Source organism: Cyprinus carpio, chromosome B24, assembly GCF_018340385.1.
Source record: "Cyprinus carpio isolate SPL01 chromosome B24, ASM1834038v1, whole genome shotgun sequence".
Taxonomy (NCBI): domain Eukaryota; kingdom Metazoa; phylum Chordata; class Actinopteri; order Cypriniformes; family Cyprinidae; genus Cyprinus; species Cyprinus carpio.
In genome coordinates this window covers 17,236,798-17,263,214 of record NC_056620.1, presented here as the reverse complement: position 1 = coordinate 17,263,214, position 26,417 = coordinate 17,236,798, and the positions used below count along the sequence as shown (strand labels likewise).

The 26,417-nt window shown below is 34.4% G+C and overlaps 2 protein-coding genes across 3 annotated transcripts in view; both read left to right on the top strand.

The window, feature by feature from the left end:
* The window catches only part of LOC109109324 (5'-AMP-activated protein kinase subunit gamma-1-like), a 56,692-nt gene extending 39,739 nt beyond the window's left edge, over nt 1-16,953 (top strand). Inside the window, exons 5-14 of one of the 2 annotated variants that reach the window (XM_042752195.1) lie at nt 1,709-1,790; nt 6,180-6,240; nt 8,501-8,535; nt 8,636-8,690; nt 9,018-9,144; nt 11,827-11,992; nt 12,085-12,122; nt 12,208-12,354; nt 13,869-13,962; nt 15,637-16,953. In XM_042752195.1, the coding sequence (XP_042608129.1) occupies nt 1,709-1,790; nt 6,180-6,240; nt 8,501-8,535; nt 8,636-8,690; nt 9,018-9,144; nt 11,827-11,992; nt 12,085-12,122; nt 12,208-12,354; nt 13,869-13,962; nt 15,637-15,674 (843 nt within the window). In that variant the 3' untranslated portion in view covers nt 15,675-16,953. Of the gene's footprint in view, nt 1-1,708; nt 1,791-6,179; nt 6,241-8,500; nt 8,536-8,635; nt 8,691-9,017; nt 9,145-11,826; nt 11,993-12,084; nt 12,123-12,207; nt 12,355-13,868; nt 14,040-15,636 lie in introns of both variants that reach the window. The other variant, XM_042752194.1, reaches the window with a different exon arrangement.
* Nucleotides 16,954-18,182: 1,229 nt separating this feature from the next.
* LOC122142214 lies at nt 18,183-26,412 on the top strand. Its single transcript, XM_042752060.1, has 5 exons — nt 18,183-18,329; nt 20,559-20,652; nt 20,928-21,089; nt 22,380-22,511; nt 26,136-26,412. Exons 2-5 carry the CDS (start codon nt 20,559-20,561, stop codon nt 26,267-26,269), a joined length of 522 nt encoding a protein of 173 aa, XP_042607994.1. The 5' UTR covers nt 18,183-18,329; the 3' UTR covers nt 26,270-26,412.
* Nucleotides 26,413-26,417: the final 5 nt, after the last annotated feature.

The window sequence follows — 26,417 nt, the reverse complement described above, 5'->3', positions numbered from 1 at the left end:
ATTAGTTAAGCAATATATATGTATATGTATATATCTATGTATTTGTATGTATATATATATATATATATATATATATATATACTACATACATGTATATGCCTATTTTTTCAAATAACATATTTAATGCATTATTTAAGGCATAATTAAAGGCTATTGTGTGTGTATGTGTGTGTGTATGTATATATATATATATATATATATCTATATATATATATATATATATATATATATATATATATATATATATATATATATATATATTCTTTTTTTAATACTAACCTTTAATTATTAAATAAGCCTCTAATTGTTAAATTAAAAGTTCAAAATAATAATCCAAAACAAAAATGAAAATAAATTAATTTGTGGTGACAACAGATTCTTATATTATTATTATGGTTGTTTTTTGTTTAATAATAATAATAATAATAATAATAACAATAATAATAATAATAATACATAGTATTAGTAGTAACAGTGGTACTGCTAGTGGTAGTATTAATAGATATCATTTTATTATTACTATGCTTAATTAATATTAATAATATTATAAGAAACAAAAAATATAAACAATTATCATGACAAAAAAACAAAACACCTTCCTCTTAGTATTATATGCATTATGGGCATGTTAATATAACAATTATTAATAATTAGTTGTAGTACTATTAATGTATTATTGTTATTATAAGTACTGCTATTTGTAAATTGTTAAATGCATTGCTGATATTGTTTTCGTTATATTCCTATATGTGATCCTGGACCACAAAACCAGTCTTAAGTCGCTGGGGTGTATTCGTAGCAATAGCCAAAAATACATTGTATGTGTCAAAATTATTGATTTTTCTTTTATGCCAAAAATCATTAGGATATTAAAGATCATGTTGCATGAAGATATTTTGTAAATTCCCTACTGTAATTCCCTTTCTGATTAGTATAATGCATTGCTAAGAACTTCATTTAGACAACTTCAAAGGCGATTTTCTCAATATTTAGATTTTTTTGCACCCTCAGATTGCAGATTTTCAAATAGTTGTATCTCAGCCTAATATTGTCCTATCATAACAAACCATACATCAATGGAAAGGTTATTTATTCTGCTTTCAGATGATGACTTAAGACTGGTTTGTGGTACAGACCAGTGTCACATATGCATTATTTTAATAATAATTAGTAGTAGTATTAAAATAATTAGCATTATTGTTAATATTACTAGTATTGTTAAATGCATTGTAGTCATTTTAATAATAATAATAATAATAATAACAATAAATAATTATGATTTAACACTTATTTAAACTAACACATTCCATATTATGTTGAGAAGAATTAATACAATATGTTTATTGGTTACTTGAACATTTAAAATAACTTATTGCTTTATACAGAAAAACAATATCCGTTGATGTGAATTTCTCATGAATTCCTTTGGTAAAGGTATTTTGCTTGTGGCAGAATGCTTAGACAAGTATGGACATGGGTTTTGCTGAAAACCAGTGTATATCTGTGGATGGTCTTCAAATATGTAATTATACTCTAAAGTTGTGTGCGTACTGTATATTTGGACACACCTCTATGGCTGTAAAGAATATTTATTTAATTCAATCTTAGATGCTTGGAGTAAACAGCGCCCTCTTCCTGTCACTGATGGTGCGAAGAAATTGGTGTGAAATGTGACATGACATAAATATTTTTGTCCTTTTCTTTTTAGGTAAAAAAGGCCTTTTTTGCCTTGGTAGCCAATGGTGTCCGAGCCGCCCCTCTGTGGGAGACCAAGAAACAGAGTTTTGTGGGTGAGTATGTTCTGATAATGAATACAAAATCCGGTACTGTTTGATATGAGTGACAAGGATCCATTTTTAAATTACAGGCACTTCATTATTGACAGTAGAAGTTTTTATAAGTATTGAAATTCTTCGTACCCTTTGGTTACCGTCGTCTTATCAGTTTCCAAGAGCGTTTTCCTTATCTGTGGCTTCTTAAACCGAGGCTTGTAAGTGGAGCTGCTCTTTGGTAGACTCTCTAAGGGAGCATAACATATACGTCCAGATCTCTGTGGCCTAGAAGAGATTCATACTGGAGATGATCCTTCCTATCACCCTCTACGGCACTCAGCAGTCTTCTGATACAGAGCCTTATCTGTTACCATGACAAAACCCACTCAAATTAGAAGCGTGTGCAGCATTTGCCTCAGGCTCCACTACAAGTGGAGTAATGATTTCTGTAAGTTAAGCAAAATTAGCTGTCTGGGGGAAACGTTCTGAACTTTCCAAAAATAATGTGGTGGAAATGGCACAACCGGTCAGTGTGGAATTAAAGGGATAGTTCACCTAAAAATGAAAATTCTGTCATATCAGCCTCATGTCATTCCAAACCTGTAAGACCTTTGTTCAACTTCAGAAGACAAATTAAGATATTTTTGATGAATTCTGAGAGCTCTCTGACCCTGCTATATACAGCAAGGATCCTAATATGATCAAGGTCCAGAAACGTAGCAAGGAGATCGTTAAAATAATCCATGTGACATCAGTGGTTCAACCCTAATTTTATGAAGCTAAGAGAATACTTTTTGTGCGCAAAGAAAACAAAAATAATGACTTTATTCAACAATTCATCTCCTCCACCGTCACCCTGGCACCATTTTGGAGAGTATCACATATGTAAACAATTTATGCTACGTATATATGCAAATACGTTATTTATGCTTTGATCTGAACGTAAACAACATATTATTTGCACACAAAAGGTATTCTCGTAGCTTCGTAAAATTACGGTTGAACCACTGATGATGTAACTTGGATATTTTAACAATGTGCTTAAATGCATTATTGAGAGGGTCAGAGAATTTCATCAAATATCTTAATCTGTGTTCCAAAGATGAACAAAGGTCTTGCACATTTTAAACTAAAAAATCGCTACTAATTAATAACATAAATTCAATTTGAGTTGTGAAATCGCTGCTGAAGACACACACACACACACACACACACACACACACACACACACATATATATATATATATATATATATATATATATATATATATATATATATATATATTGTGTGTGTGTTGGCAAGGTTGGGTTAAAGGTGATGGCCTTCATTCAGCAAGAAATGTCTGTTAGACAAGCTAAGATGTGAGCAGCTATCGTCGGATCATCAGGATGGAATGAGAGGGAGAGATGAGTGTCATCAGCATAGCAGTGATATAAAAAGCCGTGTTTCTGAATGACAGAACCTAGTGATACCATGAAGACAGAGAAGAGAAGTGGTCCAAGAACTGAGCCCTGAGGCACCCCAGTAGTTATGTTGTGACTTGGATACCTCACTTCTCCAAGATACCTTGAAAGACCTATCTGAGAGGTAAGACTCAAACCACTGGAGTGTGGTCCCTGAGATGCCCTTTGCCAATAGGTTTGACAAGAGATTATAATCTTATAATAATAATAATAATAATATAGTTATAATATATAAATTAATACATTTTACTTTGTTTAATAATTTTATTAATTTAACTGAAAATCCATCTTCCATCTTATTGAAAAAAAGAGGAAATGATCATAGAATTTCTGTTAAGAGAGTCTATAATAACATAAGAAATAAATGAAAAAAAAGACAAGTCCTTGATTACATCAGCAAGGATGGTAAAATCATTTAGTCCTGATCTAAAAAAATTAATTATAACCAGATTAAGTGCCTTCACTTTATAAAACTCGTCCTTTCATTATGAAGGAGTCATGCTGGGATACCCTCTCAACACCAACCACAGAGACTGAATGAGTCACCGGAGAGAAAACTCATGAGCATCCTGAGAGAGTGACTCAGAGACTGATCCACTGAATATCAAATATCTAACTGTAAATAGACATCCTAAGGGCCATCCAGGGACAGTATCTGTCCTCTCAAGAGAGATAATACAATTATAACTGACAATCTACAGGATACAGTCTTTAACAAGGCCCTGTAAACACTGTGTCACATATCTGATAAATCAAATGCATTTATAAATGTAATCTCAGCCTCATAAAGCCTCCTATTTCCTGCTTTATGTGGACAGCTGTGGCTGTTTCGGTAGATTTGCTTGTTCTCCCCAGGCTGCTGATCTGTGCTGGTCTACCATAAGCCTCTCAGAGTTGATAAAGGTCCGTTTGAGTGTGTCTGAAGTGCTGAGTCACTTACCTTGCTGTAGACTCAGGCCCAAATACAGCACTTATTAAAGAGATAGTTCACTAAAAATAAAATTGTCATCGTTTGCTAACCCTCAAGCCATTAGTAGAAGTTATTAATGTTAAATTGAGCTTTGTGTGTTTGTCAGAGGGAAGGAAAGCAGGTGCAGGTGTGGGTGGTGATATTAATTAGCGGGATTTTGAAATCTCTCACCTTTGAGAGCTCTGTTAGGAGTCTCTGTCAGCTTAACTCTTAAATCACCACGACGGGTACGGGTTCAGTACTTGCTTATTAAAAGCTCTTCAGCTGGAAAATGTATAATTTGCTGTTTGATCAGGTGCATGTGATGCTGTTCTGTACATTCACACTGTGAGTTTGGTGCACTTCCTTTATGAGACTTCGTAAACTAGTGATGTCAGATGATTGTTCTTTTGAACTGGTTTTAGTCAAACTGATTCACTAAACATTTGTGAATCACTTGACTGTATGAAGACCTGTTTGGGAGTTAAACGGATATATAACAAATAAATGAGTTCATTCTATCAAGTTGAATGATTTGCAAAGCATTTCTGAATCACTCATAAGAACTGCATAAAACTGTAAGGTGACATACTTGAAAAACATAACTGAAAACATACCTTTTTTCTTATAAATTAAACCAAATGTTGAAATTGAATTAACTAAATATTTAATATATAGTTAAATTATATGTGTATAATTTTTAAAATAAATATTGTATATAATATTTAAATATGATTAATAACAAATATTTATGTTTTTCAAATAAAATATATAACAATGTTATTAAATAAGCTAAAAAAATAAATAAATATATTTAAATGATTTATCACTGCTTCTGATTATGATAGAGTTCTGTAAAATATATTATGAACTATAAAACTAAAAGGTGGGTGACATGCTAAATCATAAACAAAATTTCATATAGTCTTTTGTACAGAAATGTAAGAAAAACACTATTTGTAGTTTATAAATTAAACCAAGTAATTTATTATTATTATTATATTTATCATGTAATGAAATAATAATAATAATAATACATAAAATAGTAAATAATATATAAAAAATACTTATATTATGTAAATAATATAAAAATGTATTCCTATAGTATGAACACAAATTGACATAAATTTCAATTGTATTATTATTATATGTTATCATAATAACATTATATATCATAATAAATTCATAATAAATGGTCACAATAAATAAAAAAAATAAAGTGATAAAAACAGTAATATTATTGAAGCAAAATAAACATTTACCTTAAATATTAATTTTTTGTTAAATACATTATGATCTTATAAAAGTTCTTACAAGTGATTAATTAAAGGATTTTAATTTTGAAATGAATTTTTTTTTACCAATCAGATGACTAAATAATTCAGCAAGTTTAAAAACAGAATATGTTTTTGTAGACTGACACCATGTAGACCAGATCTCCACCACAGTCCCTCATTTCTCCTCTTTCTGATTAAGACTGAGGCCATAATGTGGGCCGGCTTGGCAGGAACAGATATAAATACGCTTGTACCCTTCATCACTTTTTAATCAAGAGAGTGATTACGCCGTGGCAGTGTGAGTGTCTCAGAAACTATCTCTGCTTTCCTCCGGCACTGATTTAGACACAGTTTCCGCTAGTCTGCTGCCAGGGTTTATGTAATGTTGTAAATACTGCCCTCTCAGATAGCACTCATCACTCCTGTGACTCTCCTCTAGGACACAGCAGTGATGCTGACTTACTGTCTCTTCCAGTATCATGTTCATCTGTGTGGATGAAGTCTGTTAAGATTATATATTGAGATCTATTTTGATTTGTTTTAGATCACGGCTGGCAAAATGCCACATCCCGTAAAAACCTCCCTGCTCAAAGAGCTTCATTGTACTATGAGAAGCTGAGACCCATGTTCTTCCACAATCTTTTTTTCTGGTTTACAGGTGGTCCTAATGAAGACTAACGAGTTCAGAGTTAATGTATCTTTCTTGTTTCTCTGCAGGCATGCTAACAATCACAGACTTCATCAACATACTTCACAGATACTACAAATCACCCATGGTATGTAATGCATTCTGTCTTATGTTATTTTTTTCTAGTTTTCAGAAGAAATGCTGAACTCCTTGGCCAGAAACGTACTCTCAATTTCAGACTCTATTGTGTTGAATGTCATATTATTTTTATTTGTTAATTAATAAAATTAACACTGCAGCATCTGTTGTCTTTTGTGCCAATAATTGCTCCTGCAAAACAATAAAACTGATGTGGATAGTAAATAAATGTCTTGTTTTCTCACATCGGTTATACTGCTGTAATTTAATATTATCTTTAATTTTCGATATGGAGTTGCTTCTTACTATATAATCCACAGCCTCAAATTCACTGTACAAACTTCTCTTCCTGCTCATCAGTATTTATAAGATCATATCCTTGTTTTTGCATTTCATTCTTAAATACAGACTGATGTGAATTTATGCAAGAGCAAAGAAACCTCTAATCACTTTGAGTAAAAGCAACATCCTCTCATCTTTTCACACCCCATCAGTTCTTTTCTGCAGACACAGGAAGTAGTTGAAAATGCTATAAAGCTTCTTCCTGCGTTTAGAGGAAAGGCACAGCTGTGGCTTAATTATTTATATTCATACGGATATACAACATACTGACAATAATCTCCACTAGACTAACACAAAAACCTTCAGAAATCATTCTGACATGATGAACAGCATTTGGCTGAAATAGTAATCTTTTATAATATTATAAATGTATTTAGCATCACTTTTGATTATTTAATGCATTCTTTCTGAAAAAAAAATCACCCTAAACATTTATATCCTTTATGTTTTACTTAAAAAGAAAGTGAGCTGCAAAAATAGGTCATGATTTGGCCAACATTTAGATATCAACACCAGTTAAGTTTTTAGCAGTTTAGCCTGACCTAATAAATGATCCAGCAGATTAACCACTTCTTGCAGAGATCATTTACACACGGAAGTCTTAAATGTACAACATTCTGTGTAAGTGGACTTCATATCTACAAGATCTTTATATAGAATTTATATCTACAATAAAGAAAATGTCCCCTTTAAGCTCTGTCACATGCTTGCAAGCGCTCTCTTCCCATCATTCCCCTCCAGAGCCTCCAAGAAATCGTGAGCTTCAGCATTAACCCATTTTCCTGTCCCATCGGTCTTATCACGCACTGAAAGGCGCACACGCGCATGTAAGTGCTCGTGTCCACAGTAATCATTAGCTAACATATGGAAGCAGGAGGCTGTGCATCCTCTGATCAGCCGTGCTTTTATGATTAGTCATGTGGGTTTAGACGTTAGCCTGCATCAGCAGTGTAGTGCGGCTCTTTAATTGGTGCTGCTGTGGGAAGCTGCTGTTTAGGTGATGTGTCTCACTTTCACTTAGTCAGCATTACCGTATATATTTTTATTTATATATATATATATATATATTATTATATATATATATATATATATATATATATATATATATATATAATATATATATCTATATATATATATAAAAATATAAATGCCTTGGTTTTGGCCAAATGAGGAAAGTTAACGTTCGCATTGCTCACAATGGCTCAAGAGTTTATAATATTATTAATTATAAAATATATGGATGCACCAAAAATTTGGTCACTGAAAATTATCATATGAAAATTTGTTTTTGGCCGAAAGAGAAGAATATGCATGGAAAACATATTCTGATTCTGTTGCATAGAACTGAATTAAAATAATATATTGATATTTAATATTAATATATTTTCTGTCCAATTTTATTGTTTTACTTTCAATAAAAGTGTGGTTAATTTATTGGCTTGTATTAAATTAAGTTAAACTAGTAAGTCTTACAGAATTATTTTATATTATTGTATTACTGTATTGTATTATTGTATTGTATTTTATAGTATTTCATAATAAATGATTATTGAAAAGCATTTTCGGTTTCGGTTTTCGGCCCAGAATTTTCATTCCAGTAAAATAAAATATAAAATATGTTAATTTACATAATCATCATCATTGTTATTATTATTATTGTCATTCATTATTATTATTATTATTATTATTATTATTAATATAAACATTTAAACTTGTCATTATAAACCTAAATGTTTAATTATAATGCCAACAACAACAATGATAATAATATTGATAATAATAATAATATATTATTACTGTACTGCTACTTCTGCTACTACTACTAATGATAATAATAATAATAATTATTACTTAATACTGTGAGAACTTCATTTAAAATATAATATCAATTCAATTAAAAAAATCAATCTCTGTTTCATGTACAAAACTAACAAATCTATGAGCATAAAATTGAGAAATTGAAAAGTTAAGAGAAAAGAAATCCTCACAGGTGGTTCTTTCTAGTGCTTTGTGTTTTGTGCTTTTCTAGATGTTATATTTCATGTTTCTTTCTTGTTTACAACAGAGCTCTATCTACAGGAAACATTTAAGCCTTTAGTGAACATATCTCCAGATGCAAGGTAAGAGCAATTCATTTCTGTGTTAGCATGCATGTCATTTATTGGCTTACTGTGGGAAGTTGCATGCTGTATGTAGGGTGATCTTATACATATGTTGAAGAGGACATGAGTGTAGTGAACCACAAACTCTTTCCCTCTCACATATTGCCCTTTTCTGTGTGTATTCTGCTGTTTTCTCATATTTTCAGTGTATTAAATAATTCAGTGCATGAAGTCTTGAAGGGCAAACCTCTGAATCTCATCAGGATCCTCTGAAGTCACCCTTCTATTCCTCAGGTCACCGCAATGAAATTGACTTTCTCTGTCTCTGTATGTTTTGTGTTTCAGCATATTTGATGCTGTGTATTCACTGATCAAAAACAAGATCCACCGGTTACCCGTCATCGACCCTGTCAGTGGAAATGCACTTTACATTTTGACGCACAAACGGATCCTGAAATTCCTTCAGCTGTTTGTAAGTTCATCAGTATATTCTATGTGTATCATTTGTGCATTTAGGTAGATTTTACCTGGCTGTTTCTGGCAGGGTTTGAGGTTTAACCGATGCTATAATAAAGCACACAGTCATTTCCTCCAGAGTGACAAAGAATGAGGAAGGTATTGAATGCAGGGGCGTCGCACCCGTGGGGGATGTGGGTGTTTTAACACCCACACTTTTCCCGGTGAGAGGGTTCAACACCCGCACTTTTTCTGCAGTTTTTCCACAGTTTTGCACAAACGCCTAACTACAGTCGCTCCTCTGTTTCTCTGGACGCTCTGTGTCTGGCGCTCGCTGCGGCTGCCTCCTCTCCCCGTCCCTCTCAAACTTGACACCGGCTTTGAGTGTGACCGGCTGATGATTGGCTGTTCTGCCTTAAGTCCCTCCCCTCCTGGTGTGTTAGATTTATCGGTCAGCTCGTGCTGAGGAGGCGTATATCTGGAGATTTTAACAAAAATAATTTCCCCCCGGGATTATTAAAGTATTTCTTATTCTGATTCTTTAGCAAGTCTACTGTTGTGTATTTGCACAACAGAGTTTTGACTTATTTTCCGTAAGTTCCGAGTGTGTAAATCTTTATTACAAGCAATCGCACGGTTCTTAATGAACTTTGTTTTTCTGCTTCCATAAAAGTGCATAGGCCTATATCATGTTGCCTCGTTTATCTAAAGGTGCTCTTTTTCTTGTTTTAAACCTAGCCAAAAACCCGTGTGTTGCGTATATAACACAGAAGCCTTTAATTAGTATTCATTTATTGTGAAATTACTGCATTTCCGTGTCAATCCATGTTAATTTTTACCGCGAACAATGCGCTGTCATTTTAATTTAGCGCATACAGCACAGCAAAAATAGACTCGGTACGTAAACGATCGCTGCACATGTTTGAGTGCAGCACAGCTCTATCACAACGACGGACCACAACCGCGTGAACGCTGGAATCCATTAACATTGGTGCGTAAAAAAAAAAAATGCAACGCATACGCACTGCAGACGGAGTATGTGTGAAACAGGCGTAAGATTGTTTGCAACTTGTGCAATGCGGAATTAGTTTACTGTAGGAGTTCTTCCAGTCTCAAGTAGCCACCTAAACGCAAAGCATCCCTTAGCTAATGCAGAAGATGCCGGGCCAAGCAATGTAGCGCAGGGGAAGAGTCGTCGTCAAACTACTATGTTTGAGTGCAGCACAGCTCTATCAGTACTAACAAGTACATACTTATTGAACATAATTTGAATGCCTTCGGCAGAATTCAAATGAGCCATTTTAATCTAGATTAATTCCAAGATTACATTGAGATTAATCTAGATTAAAAAAATTAATCTATGCCCACCACTAGTTTTTATACTTATCTAGTATCACTCATTTAAATGGGAAGCTTTTTATATCTTGTATGTTATACATTTTGTACCCCTCTGTCACTGTATTCATCGTTTTTATTGTTAATAAACAAACCACATGCATCCCCCACACTTTTGAAAAGCTTGCTACGCCCCTGATTGAATGAATAGGATGAAAAAGTGCAGAGGAAGGGAGGGGTAGAGCAGATGAAGAGGAAGAGACAGTCCCTAGATTAGGGCTGCACAATTAATCAAACTTAAATCAAAAAGGCAATAAATCATGATTAGGCAGAAGCTGCGATTGTCATGCATATCTTTCAGTGAAGTACGGTTCTGTGATCAGCAGTAAATCTCCATCAAACCGCCAGAGGGCACTCTCGCACTGAAAATCTAAATATGCCCCAAAGAAGAAATCCAGGAAATGCCTATTGCTGAAGCTGAATTAACAGAAGATTTAACTGCTTTCATTGATTCAACCTGACTAATAAACACACGACTACGGCAATATACAGTTTATCTGAGTTCTTATTATAATTTTCATCATAATAAAGTACATCTATATTGAAATGCTAATCGACATAGCCTTTATCACTGCTTACATACAATGAAATATTGTGTGCCTTAATTATTCTGTTTAAGAAGCCACATCATCTCACAGAAGGATTTATTTTAAACACTCAACTGACGTTATGAAGTGAATTTGGAGTTAAAACATGTTATTAAATGCGGTATTTTCACGTGCTCTCAGATGGAGCAGCATTTACTACACAGAGCCGTAGTTCACTGAGAAGATACGCAAACAGCTGTCATAACCCGAGAACGATTTAGTCGATTTCATAATCCTACAATTATATCGTCTGCGATTATGAACGCGATTTTGCATAGCTTGTCAGAGAACTATGGCTCTGCAGGTGATGGAGATTTACTGCTAATCACAGAACCGGCTTTACTGACTAAATGCGCATGACAATGGCAATTAATCGCGTGCAATTAATCGTTCAGCCCTACCCTAGATTAATGTCATCTATCTGATCACAATTCCATATCCTTTTATATACTTCAGCAGTGTAAACAGCTTCCATCTCTCACAAAGTATTTGAAAGACAGGTTAGTTAAAGTCTCAGCAGTATAGCTTGCATAGAACTGCACTGCAGGGGAAAATAAAATGTACTTTAACTAGTCTCAGAAAGTGTTTTTTATTTTTTATTTTTTGACAAACAGGGCAGACAGCCAATATAATTAATAAATTATTCATGTTCTTATGTTGCTTGAATTATAAAATATTGAAACGCTGACCAAGTAGCTTGTGCTTATGTGTCTCAGGTGTGTGAGATGCCAAAGCCCGCCTTTATGAAGCAGACACTGGAGGAGCTGAGCATTGGGACCTACAGCAACATTGCCTTCATTCACCCCGACACGCCAATCATCAAAGCACTCAGCCTCTTTGTGGAGAGGAGAGTGTCAGCACTGCCTGTGGTGGATGAGTCAGGTTTGATTCTAAAAAAAAAAGATGGATTTTGTGTATTCCAATACTTATACACTCATGAAATTACTTATTTTCTGTGTATTTTTGCCTTTTAGGAAAAGTTGTAGATATTTATTCCAAATTTGATGTCATTGTAAGTATATGCATTTATTTTATTGTTGAATGTGGAAAACGTTTGACCTGTACTACAGATGTTAATTATCTTTGTGTGTTTGTAGAATCTTGCTGCTGAAAAGACGTACAACAACTTGGACATTAGCGTGACGCAGGCACTGATGCACAGGTCACAGTACTTTGAAGGGGTCATGAAGTGCAACAGATTTGAGACACTGGAAACGATAGTAGATCGGATAGTCAAGGCTGAGGTGAGCTTTCCCGTTGTCTTCTTTCTGTCCTCATAAATCTGCAAGATTTTTTGTTCTTGGTAATGTATTCTAGAACAGCTCTTTGTAATAGGTATTGTACATCTGCTTTTGGTAACAGTCAACAGTTGCTCTAGCTCTTTATACAGGGAAATATAGTAGAGTTGCTCTTGGTGATATATTCTAGAGCAGATCTTGCTTATAGATAGGCAGGTCTTCATAGACTTTTTAGATATATTCTATAATTTCTCTAGTTCAGTAAAGATGAGAAATGCTGGAGCTGTGATAGATATTGTGCAAATGTTCTTGCTCTTTATAGAGGTAAAATGTGTTGCTCTTAGTAATTTATTCTAGAGCATCTCTTGAATATATATTTGCTCTGGTAACATTTAGCAGGTGCTTAACCTCTCTATAGAAAATTAGTCACTCAGCAGTGCTTGGAAAGGTATTTTATACAGTAATTGTAAATAGTCAACAGTTGCTCTTGTTTTTTGTACAGGAAATATTTTAGAATTGCTCTTGGTAATATATTCTAGAGCAGATCTTGCTAATAGTAATTATGCAGCTGCTGTTTTTTTTTTCAACAGTTGCTCTTGTGCTTTGTAGTGGTGATATTCTAGCCTTGTTCTTTTTATAAACTCTTTTTATATGCTCTTATTTAGATATACTATAGATGCTCTAGATATATATCCGAGATCTAAATAGATATTCTATATAGGTTACTCTTCTTAACTTATTCTAGATATAGAAGAAATATTCTATTAATTCAAATTTTAGTGTGCCTCTTGTTTGTAGATATTCAAGAGCTTCTCTAATTCACTATAGAGGAGATATGCTTGAGTTGTTCTTGGTCTATGCTTTTGGTCCTGTTACTCTAGATGGTATATTTTAGATCAACTGGGTAATAGATGCTCCAGATCTGCTCTTAGTTGTTACAGAGGTGTTATTCTTGTCACTCTTGTTTCTAGATATTATAGACCTGCTCTAGTTCGCTATAGATGTGATAGTCTAGATCAGCTGAGTAATAGATTATCTAGAGCTGCTCTTAGTCATTATAGAGGTGCTATTCTTGTGTCACTCTTGTTTCTAGATATTATAGAGCTGCACTAGCTCACTATAGAGGGTATACTCTAGATCAACTGGGTAACAGATGCTCTAGAGCTGCTCTTGGTCTTTATAGAGGTGTTATTTTTTATCACTCTTGTTTACAGATATTATAGAGATGCTATAGTTCACTATAGATGGGTTATTCTAGATCAGCTGGGTAACAGATGCTCTAGAGCCTACTCTTAGACTTTATTGAGATCATATTTTAGTGTGGCTTTTGTTTGTAGATATTCAAGAGCTTCTCTAATTCACTGTAGAGGAGATATGCTAGAGTTGCTCTTTAACTTGGCATTAGGTTCTCAATATTTTACTGCTCTATGTCACAAAAGTGGAGAAATTCTAGAGATGTTCATTTTCCTACAATACTCTAGGACTGATCGTGATGCTTATGTGTATCTGTCCTCTGTCAGGTGCACAGACTGGTGGTGGTTGATGAGAACGGCAGCATCGTGGGCATCGTCTCTCTGTCGGACATCCTCCAGGCACTTGTTCTCAACCCCGCAGGTATCAATGCTCAGCATTCCTAAAGCACATTTCGAGCAGGACCCACCTCCTCCCATCCTCTCTCGCCCGAGCCACAGGTACTACCGCCACTGCTGAGGTCATGAGACGGTGCATGACCGCTGCCTGGCTCATGATGTGTGCGAGGATGGCATGTGCCAACTTATACTTTCTGTTTCCACCAGAGAACCAGACATGATTGGCTTTGATTCCAGAGGGCATTTGTGTGTGTCTGTGTATATGTGTGCACGCCCACATTTCACCGCATATGATTTTGATTAATGAGGCACTTGCAGTACAACAGAGCCCCTCCCACTGCAGGGCTTCCTGTCTGCTGATGAATAGTGTCCTGCAGTAACTCAACCACACACTCTGTCCTTTCAACACATGCATACACCTAATGTCGTAGGTCTTTCCACTAAGATCATTATACATTTCTGCTCATAAATTTACAAACCCTTGCAAAATATGGAAAATGTTAATTGTTTTAACAAAATAAGAGGATAATATTTTTTATTTAACACTGTCCTGAATGAGCTGTTTTGCATAACAGATGTTTACATATGGTGCACAAGACAAAATAATAATCAATATATTTTCATTTATATATGTATATAAATGAACCAAAAGTTTACACACCCTTGAATTTACTTATAATTTAATGTCATTACTGGATGATCAACAACTGTTCTTGTTCGGAGCAGTTAAACTGCTCATTTTTCTTCAGAAAAATCCTTCAGGCCCTGCACATTCTTTGGTTTTCTAGCATCTTCCGCATATTTGAACCCTGTCCAACAGTGACTTTATGATTTTGAAATCCATCTTCACACACTTATACAACATACAACTTTTACAAAAGGTGAAAACATTCACTGATGCTTAAGAAGGAAACAAGATTCATTAAGAGCAGGAAGTTTAATTTTTTGTTACAATTTTGAACATTTTGCAAAGGGAATGTAAACTTATAAACAGAACTGCATAACCAGTAAATATGATGTACATCTACGACAGACATCGAAATCGAAATCAGATGATGGGAAATAATACACGTCTATTTAACTCAAACTTTCTGGATATCCTTCCGAGAGGTCACTGTGTGCTGGGTGTCTGCCTTGTTGGCTGTGAATTTATAACACTGCATATTAATTGCTCCTGTGTAGAGTGTTATGAATCCTAAGTAGCAGATGTGATGCTGCTAATATTGCAAATAGTATGCGCAGATCAAAAGACAGTCTGCTACTGGAGATGGACCTTTCTGCAAAGTCAAGTTTCAACTTAAACATAAAACACTCTAAACTAGACGATTTCGACAAAGCACTGCAGTGATGATGTGTTTTGAAGGCCAACCCAAGAATTAGCATCACCCTGGTTGAATACCTTGACAAAACCCCAACAGGATTTAAAAAAAAACATTTCCCCTGAATGTGAGAGTTAGCATAGTTTACAAGAGCATGATTAAAAACACAGCAAAGCTGTAAAAGGGCACTAGTTTAGTTAAATGCTAATTTCCGGGTTTTGGCCTACAAAAATACTTCATCCTTATTACTAGCAGGTGGATTACAGGCTGTCTAGAGCTAAATTCGGCAGGAATCCAGATCTCTGATCAGCCTTAGTCGCAAGCTGCTAGTGGTTGCAAGCAGTATTGCAACTAAAAACATATTGTGTACTCTTTTGCAGGTATGACCAGGAAGGACAGCGATGCAGAGACGGAGTGATGCTTGCGGAGATTGCTGGGTCATGTGACGTTGCTGTAAAGAGACTGAAGTGGAAGCGGAGACCACGAGTTTGGGCCACATCTCAGAATGAAAGAGTGGAACCAGGGAACTTGACCTACAGTAGATGTGCGCTGTTAGAGAGCAAAGGAAGAGTTGTTTGGTCTGTTATCTGATTTCTAGATGGACGTATTGGCCGTATGGGGCGATTAAGGTGGATCATCTCTTATTCAGAAGGATACTGTGAACTCTGCCTATTATATCACACTAAGCTTCTGCACGCACACTATGATAACTATACCTTTAGCTAGACCTAAAATTACGCCATCTGGTGTTTGAGTAGTGGTCTGCACACAGACTACGGACTGTACCATAATCGCCTCTGTTGGAGGGGTTGTCTGTGCGTTAGCAGGGCATTCAGTAATAATCTCAGTATTCAGTGCATGTTATGACTGTTTGTTCCTCGTGTATATACGATTTTCGGCTTGTGGTGTATGAGCCAGTTCACTTATTTGTACTTTTGACTACTCGTTTGGTCTTTCTCCACCACAGTCCCTTTGTAAATGCAGACAGAAATGGTTTCCTCTGTATCTGTCTATGGTGCCTTCTGTCCAGCAGTTATCGCCCACTACTGGTTGCCAATAGAACAAGATTAATTGAATGTTTAATTAAATATATCAAAGTGAATGTTACAGTTGTTTAAAAAACCAAAAGCCCCTTTTTGCTGTTTTAGTGTGTGTCACTGATTTTATTTATTGCAGAGCTCTACGTTTCTTCACTTTGGGTGTTCATTATTTTCTTGATGTTTTTGAAATGATGCTGTAAAGGAAAATTAAAATGTTTATTTATTTATATTTAACACTTTTGTAATTTTAAAAGCGATATCTAAGTGTGAGATGGAAAGATCTATGAAGCCCCTATGCAGTAAAACCACGTGCTGATCAGTGACTTGATGTTCAATGCAATTCAACCTTAATTCCCCACGTCTTTTTTTTTCCTGTCCATGAGGAGACTGACCTCTTGTTTGTACTGTACACGCACGCAGAGCTTCTGTCTGAGGAATATACAAGTGCCAGAGAAAGGTCTATTTTTCTGTGTGTTCGATGTTTGTAATACTTCACATTTTTAGTTTTGGTCATTTGTTTTGCAGATATGTTACTGTTGTTGTTATGAAAGAGGAATGTCCAGAGATAAATGCACATCACTGGCATGAGACTGCTAAAGGATAATCATGCTTTAGATTCGTTTTTTATTTACAGTTAAATAAAAAAGAATAAACAAAGTCTCTGAAACATTTTTGTGTTAAGATGTGTGGCAAGCCATTTTTACAACATAAAACACACACACACGTTTATATATATATATATATATATATATATATATATATATATATATATATATATATATATATAGTAGGGTGTCAAACAATTAATCCCATCCAAAATAAAAGTTTTTGTTTACATAATATGTGTATGTGCTGTTTATATTCATTATGAATATATATAAATACAAACACATACAGTATATATTTTGGAAATATTTACATGTATATATTTATATTCATATAATTTATATTATATATTAATATATTTAATATATAAACATGTTTTTCTTAAATATTCACATGCATGTGTGTGTGTATATACTGTATATAGAGGTGTGGCTGGTCACGTGACCTGCCAGTTGCGCCTAAACCCTGTCAGAAAGGAAACATCTTGTGTGACTTCTTCGAAATAACATTTTCTGCTCTTAAGTGCTAAAAGTGCAAGTTTGCAAACTTAACATAGTGTACGTTATTTATCTCGAAAAAACCTGACTTGTGGCTCCTGGTTGCAATTTCAATCAATAAGTTGCCAGGCTTCTTCCGTGACGTCACTGACGCGGGAAATAGTCCGTGGAACTGTTTATTGAACTTATACACATTTTTAACGGTATGTGTCTTATGTTTTGTATCATATTATATATATAAGGCTTTTATGGTTTATATTTTATGATAGGCCTAAAGTGAAAATATAGGCTACAGCTCAAAATCGCGGAGAAAAAGACACATCCGTTTTATACAGAGGACCATGCAATTTGGTGCTGTTGCTGTTATTTTGATGGCCAAAGGGAAGATGAAATTCTGAAACACTCTACTGTAAATAAATTATCTAAAAAATCATAAAACTTTCAGATACCAGGAGTGTTTTAGCAAAGTTTTAATCATGAGGCCATAATTCACGTATCAAATATGACATAGCATGGCTTTATAGAGTTAAATTACCATTCTTTCCTTCCCTGCTAGTAACGCAACATAGAAGTAGCCTAAAGAGAAGTCAAACGAATATGTGGAGATTACCTAAACCTGCCAGACAAAATCATGTGCCACATTCCTAGATGTGAGTAGAAACACCATTCAGACATTGTCGATGAAATACAAGTCGGTCACCAAGCAAAAAATTGTGTCAGTCATAACCAACCTGCAGCTTAATCTTAAATGTCCCCTCAAGCGTTTGGTGCGCGCGCTGTGCGCCTCTGGCGAGCTGGTTCCTGCATCGCGCTCATTGGTTCATTTGGCTGATAGCGACAGACACCTGACTACTAACTGATCCATGAAACCATAAAGACATAGCACGTAGGCAGCTTCTTGTCGACAAGCTCGGACCTTCATATCTCAAGGTAAATTCATATGGATGTAGTGTTATTGAGTACTAAATAAATAGCTGGTATTTATAAAATATAAATACTCAGTGATGGTATTTTGCAAACGCTCTATTACAGATGGGTGTGTGAGAATAATGTCACACTTAAAGTTTAGAAAAGTTCCTCTCGAATGAGGGCATGCTAATTATTTCCTTAACTGGAACTACGTATTTATATTAAAATGTATTTTATTTATTTTTTTTAAAAAACAGTTTGCTAAATGTTAAAAATGTTCACTTTTGGTAATTTTTGTATATATATATATATATATATATATATATATATATATATATATATATATATATATATATATATATTAAACTTATATAATATTTTGTGCATGGACGAATAGCCTAATAACTGCGATTATGTTTAATAGCTACTAAATATTAGGCTATTATAATATCTCAGAGTATGTTTGCATGAGCTAGTCTATGTATCTTTTCAACAACATCTGTCGTTTGCAAATATTGAAAGAATGCGCGCGTGGTGATTTTATATTTAGATTCGTATTGTTTCGCTTTGCTCGTATTGATGTCACGCCCCCCGTGAAGTTATTTGGCTGCAGAATATTCCACAACACTACGTGACAGAAAGCACACAATCCATTTCTCCACTTTAGTTCAATATCTGCGCGTTTATATTTAAAACAAGCATATGTGGCAGGTGCAGGAGGATGAAATTTGATCTTTTAAATGCATTTCCACAATCATAAGCATGTCGCTGCCCCTTTAATCATGAGCAAAGACATTTCACGTTTTCCATTTGCATGTATTAATCTTGCAGACGAGCGCCAAAAGCTAAATTCAAGGTCTTTGACGGTGTCCTGTGACCTGGACACTTTCACTGCATCACAAGCGAAGGTTGTCCAGTCAGTCACTCATGTCATTTAGAATGCTCATTTGTAGGCAGCCCCTAACATTCATCATGGTAACCAAAGTAACCCCAATACTACTGTGGTAATCTCTGAACAGGACCCCCACTGTCATGGACAATCTGGAAAAAATTAGGGAATATTAAAATTGTGGAAGAATAAAATCAAAAATCTTAAAAAGTTTATTCAAATGTTTGGTGCCAGTAAGATATATATATATATAAAGAATTTACATTTATTCAAGGATGCAATAAATTGATCAAAAGTGACTTTTGCATTTATGTCTATTTCAAACAAATGCTGTACTTTTGAATATTCTATACATCAAAGAATTCTGAAAAAAATAAAAATAAAATTAATCATGGCTTCAGCAGCACAACTACCTTCAACATTCATAATAATAAGAAATGTTTCTGTTGAAAATTAAGTTTTGCATCACAGAAATGAATTACATTTTAAAATATATTCAAATAGAGAACTGTTATTTTAAATTGAAATAATATTTCACAATATTACTGTATTTAATGAATTTAATTAAAAAGTTAGACCTTCAAAAACATTAAAACTTTTTTATTCGCACTATTTTGTAGTGCAATCTCTATAAAAGTACAATTTCTTGCATGCAAATGAATGTAAAAGAAGATATTTTGAAGAATAGTTACCATCATTTCAGTTTCCACTGACTTCCACTGATGATATGGTGTGGACAAAAATACACTGAAAGTCAAAGGGAACCATACCTGTTTGATTACCAACATTCTTCTAACTTTCACAGAGGAAAGAAATCCATGACAAACATTTTATGTTGGGTGAACTATCCCTTTTAAAGTTTCTTTCTTCTGCTCAGCATAAAAGAAGGTTTTTGAAGAATGTGGGTAACCAAACAGTTGACGGTAGCTATCGACTCACATAGCATGGAGAAAAATACCATGGAAGTCAATGGCTACCGTCAACTGTTTGGTTCCAAACATTCTTCAAACAAACAAATCAACAGAAAATAGAAACTCAAACAAGTTTGGAGCAACTTGAGGGGGAGTAAATGATAACAGAATTACATTTTTTTTTTTTTTGGTGGTCTTCATTCTAAACTACTATAGAATGCAATGAGAGAGCAATATCATATTTGGTATAATCAGTGCACCATTGTACCACTAATATTTTTTGTAAGGGACTTGGCGAAAACTGGTGAAAACTGGCAACTTGGTCAAAGTGCAGAAAGTCACCTTAGGTTTTGAGACCCAGTTATTGTCATGTCAATCCCGGTGTGACTTACCTGAAAGCTCAATGAGTTGTCCATGAATCTGGCCAATACATGTTGGCATTGTTTTTAGATGCTGGCCTCTCGTGCACTTGTGCGGGGACTTCAGTCTGGATTCTGGAGGAGGGTGTCAACTTCATCTGCTGCCTGGGCTGCACACACTCACGGTGACAGCACACTCTCAAGGGCAATAGAGACCACTCAGCCGTCATTCACATCTATCTATCTATCTATCTATCTATCTATCTATCTATCTATCTATCTATCTATCTATCTATCTATCTATCTATCTATCTATCTATCTATCTATCTATCTATCTATCTATCTATCTATCTATCTGTCTATCTGTCTGTCTGTCTGTCTGTCTATCTATCTATCTATCTATTTGGACAGATACTTTCAAACTCTTGACTGTTGTTGTTCTTGTGCATTTGTCCTCAGATGTTGATGTGATTGACTGCTCCGTTCCTCAGTACAACAACCGTCTGGACACGCCATTGCCAGATGTTCCATTTGTCAGAAATCTCAGTGCTGAACAGAAGAAACTCAAAGAGAAAGAGAAGGGATCATGGACCCAGCTCACCAAGGAGGAGAAACTAGCCTGTAAATCTGAATAACTTAGGCTTACTTTTAGCTTTTTTAATCTACTGCTTAAAAAGCAAATAAATCAGTCATAAAATCTCCTGTTGTTATAAGAACAGGTTAGACTTTGACCCTGGGTGTGAAGGAAACTGTTACGCACTCACGGGGCTCCTGAATAACCAGATTTGTCTTTGCAATAGCTGTAGGTATAAACATGCTCATATGTAACTTTTTACTGAAAGTAGGTACTGTAAGGAAAACGTGATATACAGAACCATTAAGAAGTCTGGGATAAATAAGATTTTTTTTAACAAAGAAATTAATACTTTTATTCTAAAGACAAATTCATAATTCATAATCAACTAAATACAGCCATGGTGAGCATAAAATACTTCTTTGAAAAGAATAAATAAAAAAAATCATATAACCCGCCAAACTTTTAAATGGTAGTGCATATTATTATAATTTGATATTTCATTTAATTTCCTTTTTTTTTTAAATATGATATTATATTTTATGGTATATTCTATGATGTTTATATATATATATATATATATATATATATATATATATATATATATATATCTATATATATATTCTGGGTATATAATGTGTATAGCCAGTGTTGCTTTTAGCTTCTTAGCTGGACAGTTATGAAGAAAAGCCTTTTGGACCACATTGCCGCATTGCTCAATTCAGCTACCAATAGAAATGATTAAAATATTTGGGTCTTAATGGGTTTGAATGCTGACTGAACACTTGGCAGAAGCTGATCAATTTTCTTGAGCAGCTATTAGAGTTATTTGATGCTAAAGTTAGGAGGATTCAGCAGGATTTTTCCAATTCTAGTAGAAGCTTAATGTCACAAATCACTCCTTAGTTATCAGTACAGCCTCGTATAAGTATAGAGATTTTTTTTTAAAATATATATTTATAAATATTTTATATTTTGTATATTTGTAGATTTCCTGTATTATATTTTTATATTTTATTATTATTATTTATATTTATTTCAGTTTTATATTCCTTTGTGATGTATAATAGATTATTTTACCTGGGTAAGATCCCTCAAAGGCTAAATTATTAATATAGTAAATGGGTCATGGATCTTGGGAATTATAATGATAATGGCAGATATGTTAATGACTTCAAGCTCATTTAGCCTCAGGTATTAAAAGTTCTTTCCCACCAGATGGCAGCGTTGTTTAACTGTTTTCAATTGAATGGCAGCCAGCCACCTTGCCTTCCAAAATCCAACAATTACTATTCAGATCATCTGTGGTGTGTTTTTTCTTTCTTCCTTTTTTTCAGTGTACAGACTCACTCATGAGCTGTCGTACGCAGAGATGAGGCAAGGTTCCAAAGAGTGGATGACTGTCCTCGGGGGCATCTTCATCTTCCTTGGCTTCACAGGGCTGCTGGTGTGGTGGCAGCGTGTCTATGGTGGGTGTATATATGAAGATATTCATACGTATACATCCTCTAAATGATGCATAATGGCTTTTGATTACCAGATTAACATGGCAGGAAAGCCTTAAATGCTTGAATTTCAGGCATTTCATCATTCCCGATACGCTCCATTGCTTTGATGTGAGATTCATCTGGATTTAATTGTGTTGATGATTTATTTATTCATCCAATCTGAAATCAGAAACAGTTGTCAAATCCAAAATCAACAGATTGGCTTCTGCTAAATTAAAGGGATAGTCCATGCAGAAACATTTGCTCACCCTTCTTCCAAACCTGTACCTGCATATATTACTTTCTTCTGTGGAACACAAACGAAGATAGTTTGAAGAATGTTGGGAAACATATTCAGGTTCCATTGACTTCCATAGTGCTTTTGTCCATACTATGAACGTCAATGGGATTTAAAACCATTTGGTTGCCAGTATTCTTCACAATATCTTCTTTTGTGCTGCAATCATTTTTTATTTTTTGGATGTCAGTGAGATCTGAAGCTGTTTGGTTGCCAATATTCTTAAAAAAAAAAAAAAAAAAATTGTCCCATTGACTTCCATGGAATTTATTTGTCCATACTATGGAAGTCAATTCTACGGAAGAGGATTAGGGTCAAGAAATAATAAAAAAATAAAATCTCGAGAATAAAATCATTGCAATTTGAGATTTAACACATTAAATTTCAAGAAGAATGTCAAAATAAAACGTTGAGAATAAACTCATTAAATTTCTAATAAAATCGTTGAATAAAGTCGTTGTTTCGAGAAAAAAAGTCGTTAAAATTCAAGAAAAAAAGTTCCATACTATGGAAATCAATGGGACCCGAAACTGTGTGGTTGCCAATATCATCTTTTCTGTTTCATGGAAGATAGGCTTACAGGCCTTACAGTCATACAGGCTTGAAACAACATGATAAGGAGTAAATTATGACAGAATTTACATTTTTGGGTGGGCTATCAATTTAAGGCCCGAAACCTTGCTTAGAGTTCATTTTCACTTGGATTTTGTTCTTTGTACCTTTTTTTTATCCTTTTCCTCCAATGTGAACATCAGTTCTCAGAGCACAGATCGCTCTGATTTCTCATGTCAGATGGAAGAATCAGCATGGCCTTTTTACCTGCAGCACACACTCCCACTGAAATAATTGGACTGGGTTGAGTTTTGCAGTCAGTGGTTTAAAGGAGCGGAAAAGAGGGTAAAGATTTACTTGTTTGAGCCACGGCTTCATTTCAGGAATCCCTTTAGACCCAGCTGAACTTCTTTACAAATGATAAGAAAATTTACAAGGCTGTGTGTGCGCCTTAGACGGATGGAAAGCAGCTGACATGTTTAAAACAGAATGAGTGTGCATTGTGTGTGTGTTTGTATAAGTGTGTGAGCGGGATCTTGTCGGAAGCAGATGAGTCTTCTCCATCTCTGTCTCAGAGGCCCTAGTTCTTTGAGGAAGGAAGTCAATGCTACATCACCTCAGGAGAGATACAGTAGAGGAAAATAATGCAAGGAGGGAGGAAAACAGAGAAACTGTGAAAACAAAAGTTTGGTGAGGATCCTTGGGGGCGAGGAAGAGAGGTGTAGCCGCATCAAAGCGAGAAAGGTACAGAAGTCCAAAAGTCAGTTGTCAGTTGAGCGCTGGGTATTTCCCACAATGTCTGGCTCATGTCATGACTTGAAAAACTCCGCTCTGGGCTGCTGTTCTACAAACTCATTAGGGCTGGGTATTAAGACTCGTCTGAGGTTGACTTTAGCAACTGATGGGATTTAAAGAGGAGATGAAAGGGGCGATTTTTTGGAAAGCCACCTGGGATACAGTCACACTTCAGGTTCTTATTCTGGGGTTTCCAGGCATCTCTGCCCCACAACTCCCTGAAAAATGCTAAAATTTCCTGTACATACCTCAGGGCAGGTGTACTGACTCCAACGGGCAAAAAAAAAATCATAATCTTTTTGATGTGTTTGTGTGACAGAAACTATACCATCTGCCTTGAGCGGTCTCAAAAGGGGAGATGCCCTTGAAAAAAATGACAATATAAACCAAATACCAGATATACACTCTGAGTCCAGATTGAGAATCTGGGATTTGAAATTTAAACCTGGAAATAAAGAGAATTTAAGAATTGTGAAAAATATACAACAAAGGTTGTACGAGGTAAAAATCAAGGAATGCTGCTGTCATTATTTAATGCAATAATGTAGTTATTTATAAATAATGTATTTATTTTGAAATATCTGTATAATTTTGAATTTCCATTTTAATATATTTTAAAGTGTAATTTATTCCTGCTATGGCAAAGCTGAATTTTCAGCATCATTATGCCAGTCTTCAGTGTCACATGATCCTTCAGATCATCATTCTAATATACTGACTTGCTGCTCAAATTATTATTAATGTTGAAAACAGTTGTGCTATTTAATATTTTTGTGGAAACAGCGATACACTATACACTATTACTATACTATATATATATATATATATATATATATATATATATATATATATATATATATATATATATAACGAAATTAATATTTTTATTAATCAAGAACATATTAAATTGATAAAATTTAAAGACATTTATAATAGAAAATATTTTTATTTTAAATAAATGCTGCTTTTTGAACTTCTATTCATCAAAGAATCCTGAAAAAAAAAAATATTATGGTTTCCACAAAAATAGTGAGCAGCAAAAACTGTTTACACAATTAATAGTAATAAAAAAATAATGTTTAATAATTGGTCATCAGTTGAGCAACAAATTAGAGTATTACAATAATTTCTGAAGGATCATGAAACTGGAGAAATGGCTGGTGAAAATGTATTTAAATCTTTTTAAATTCAAATGCATGCTGTTATGCTGATAATATAAAACTATTTAATAAAAATGATACTAGAAGAATTTTTTAATGATAGTAGAAGCGAGTGGATTTTTGAACACTGCTGAACAAAAATGTAGTGTTTTCAGTGCTTCATTCTAATGATTTAGTTAAGAAATAATATAGGACCCTCCGCTGCAACCTTTTTTTGACAGAGTACATTTGCATGTTTATTAGCACTATTTTTTACATGAACCAGGTCTGTGATATTAGCAGACGGGTTTGTGCATGCTGTGCAGACGCAGTCGTTTTCTCTAATTTGTTTATTTTAGTTTTTGTCCCCTGTTCTTTGCCTGGAGGATATAACTCCACAGAAGAGTCTAATCTGTCGGTTGCTGCCCTCTGTTAGTACACTTAATTATTTGCTGTGTGCTATTGTTCACTTTTTTCTGACAGGTCTACAGTTACACTTAGGGGAAAAATAGATGGGGATTTACACAATTAACTGTTTTTCACACCCGACACCCACATTTGTTTCTTTTACACTTTTTTTTTCTTTACCAGAGTTTTATCTTAAGCTTTTTGAACTCTTAATAAATGATTTGTTATTCTGTGAAACAAACAAACAAAATTAAAATAAAGCTAAATTAAAATTCCAATGCAAGATGGTGAATAATTGATGACCAAATTATAAAATTTGGGGGAACAACTTGTATTTAAACTAAGAATATTACTTCAATTTTCTAAAATGGAGTCTTTCTTAATGTCACCCATTTTTTTCTCTCTTTCTCGCAGTGTATGGTGATGTTCCACACACTTTGTCTGAAGAGTCGGTCGCTCAGCAGACGCAGAGGATGATAGATATGAGAGTGAACCCCGTCCATGGATTCTCTCATAAGTGGGACTATGAAAAGAAACAGTGGAAATAAATAAGTAATAAATGCATTCCACCGTAATGACTAAAAATGTATCAGGATTGCATTAATGAGAAGTTCCAAACTCAATAATGCTGTGCAACCGACAGCCTTAAAATATATTCCAATGTGAATCTAAATAAATGCACTGAATCAAACTCTG

Bases quoted from the DNA above. Each gene is read 5' to 3' on its own strand.
- LOC122142214 (XM_042752060.1), top strand. From the start codon at position 20,559: ATGCTGGCCTCTCGTGCACTTGTGCGGGGACTTCAGTCTGGATTCTGG. The intron at 21,090-22,379 runs GTAAATCTGAAT...CCTTTTTTTCAG, and splicing joins CAAGGAGGAGAAACTAGCCT to TGTACAGACTCACTCATGAG. The intron at 22,512-26,135 runs GTGGGTGTATAT...TCTTTCTCGCAG, and splicing joins GTGGTGGCAGCGTGTCTATG to TGTATGGTGATGTTCCACAC.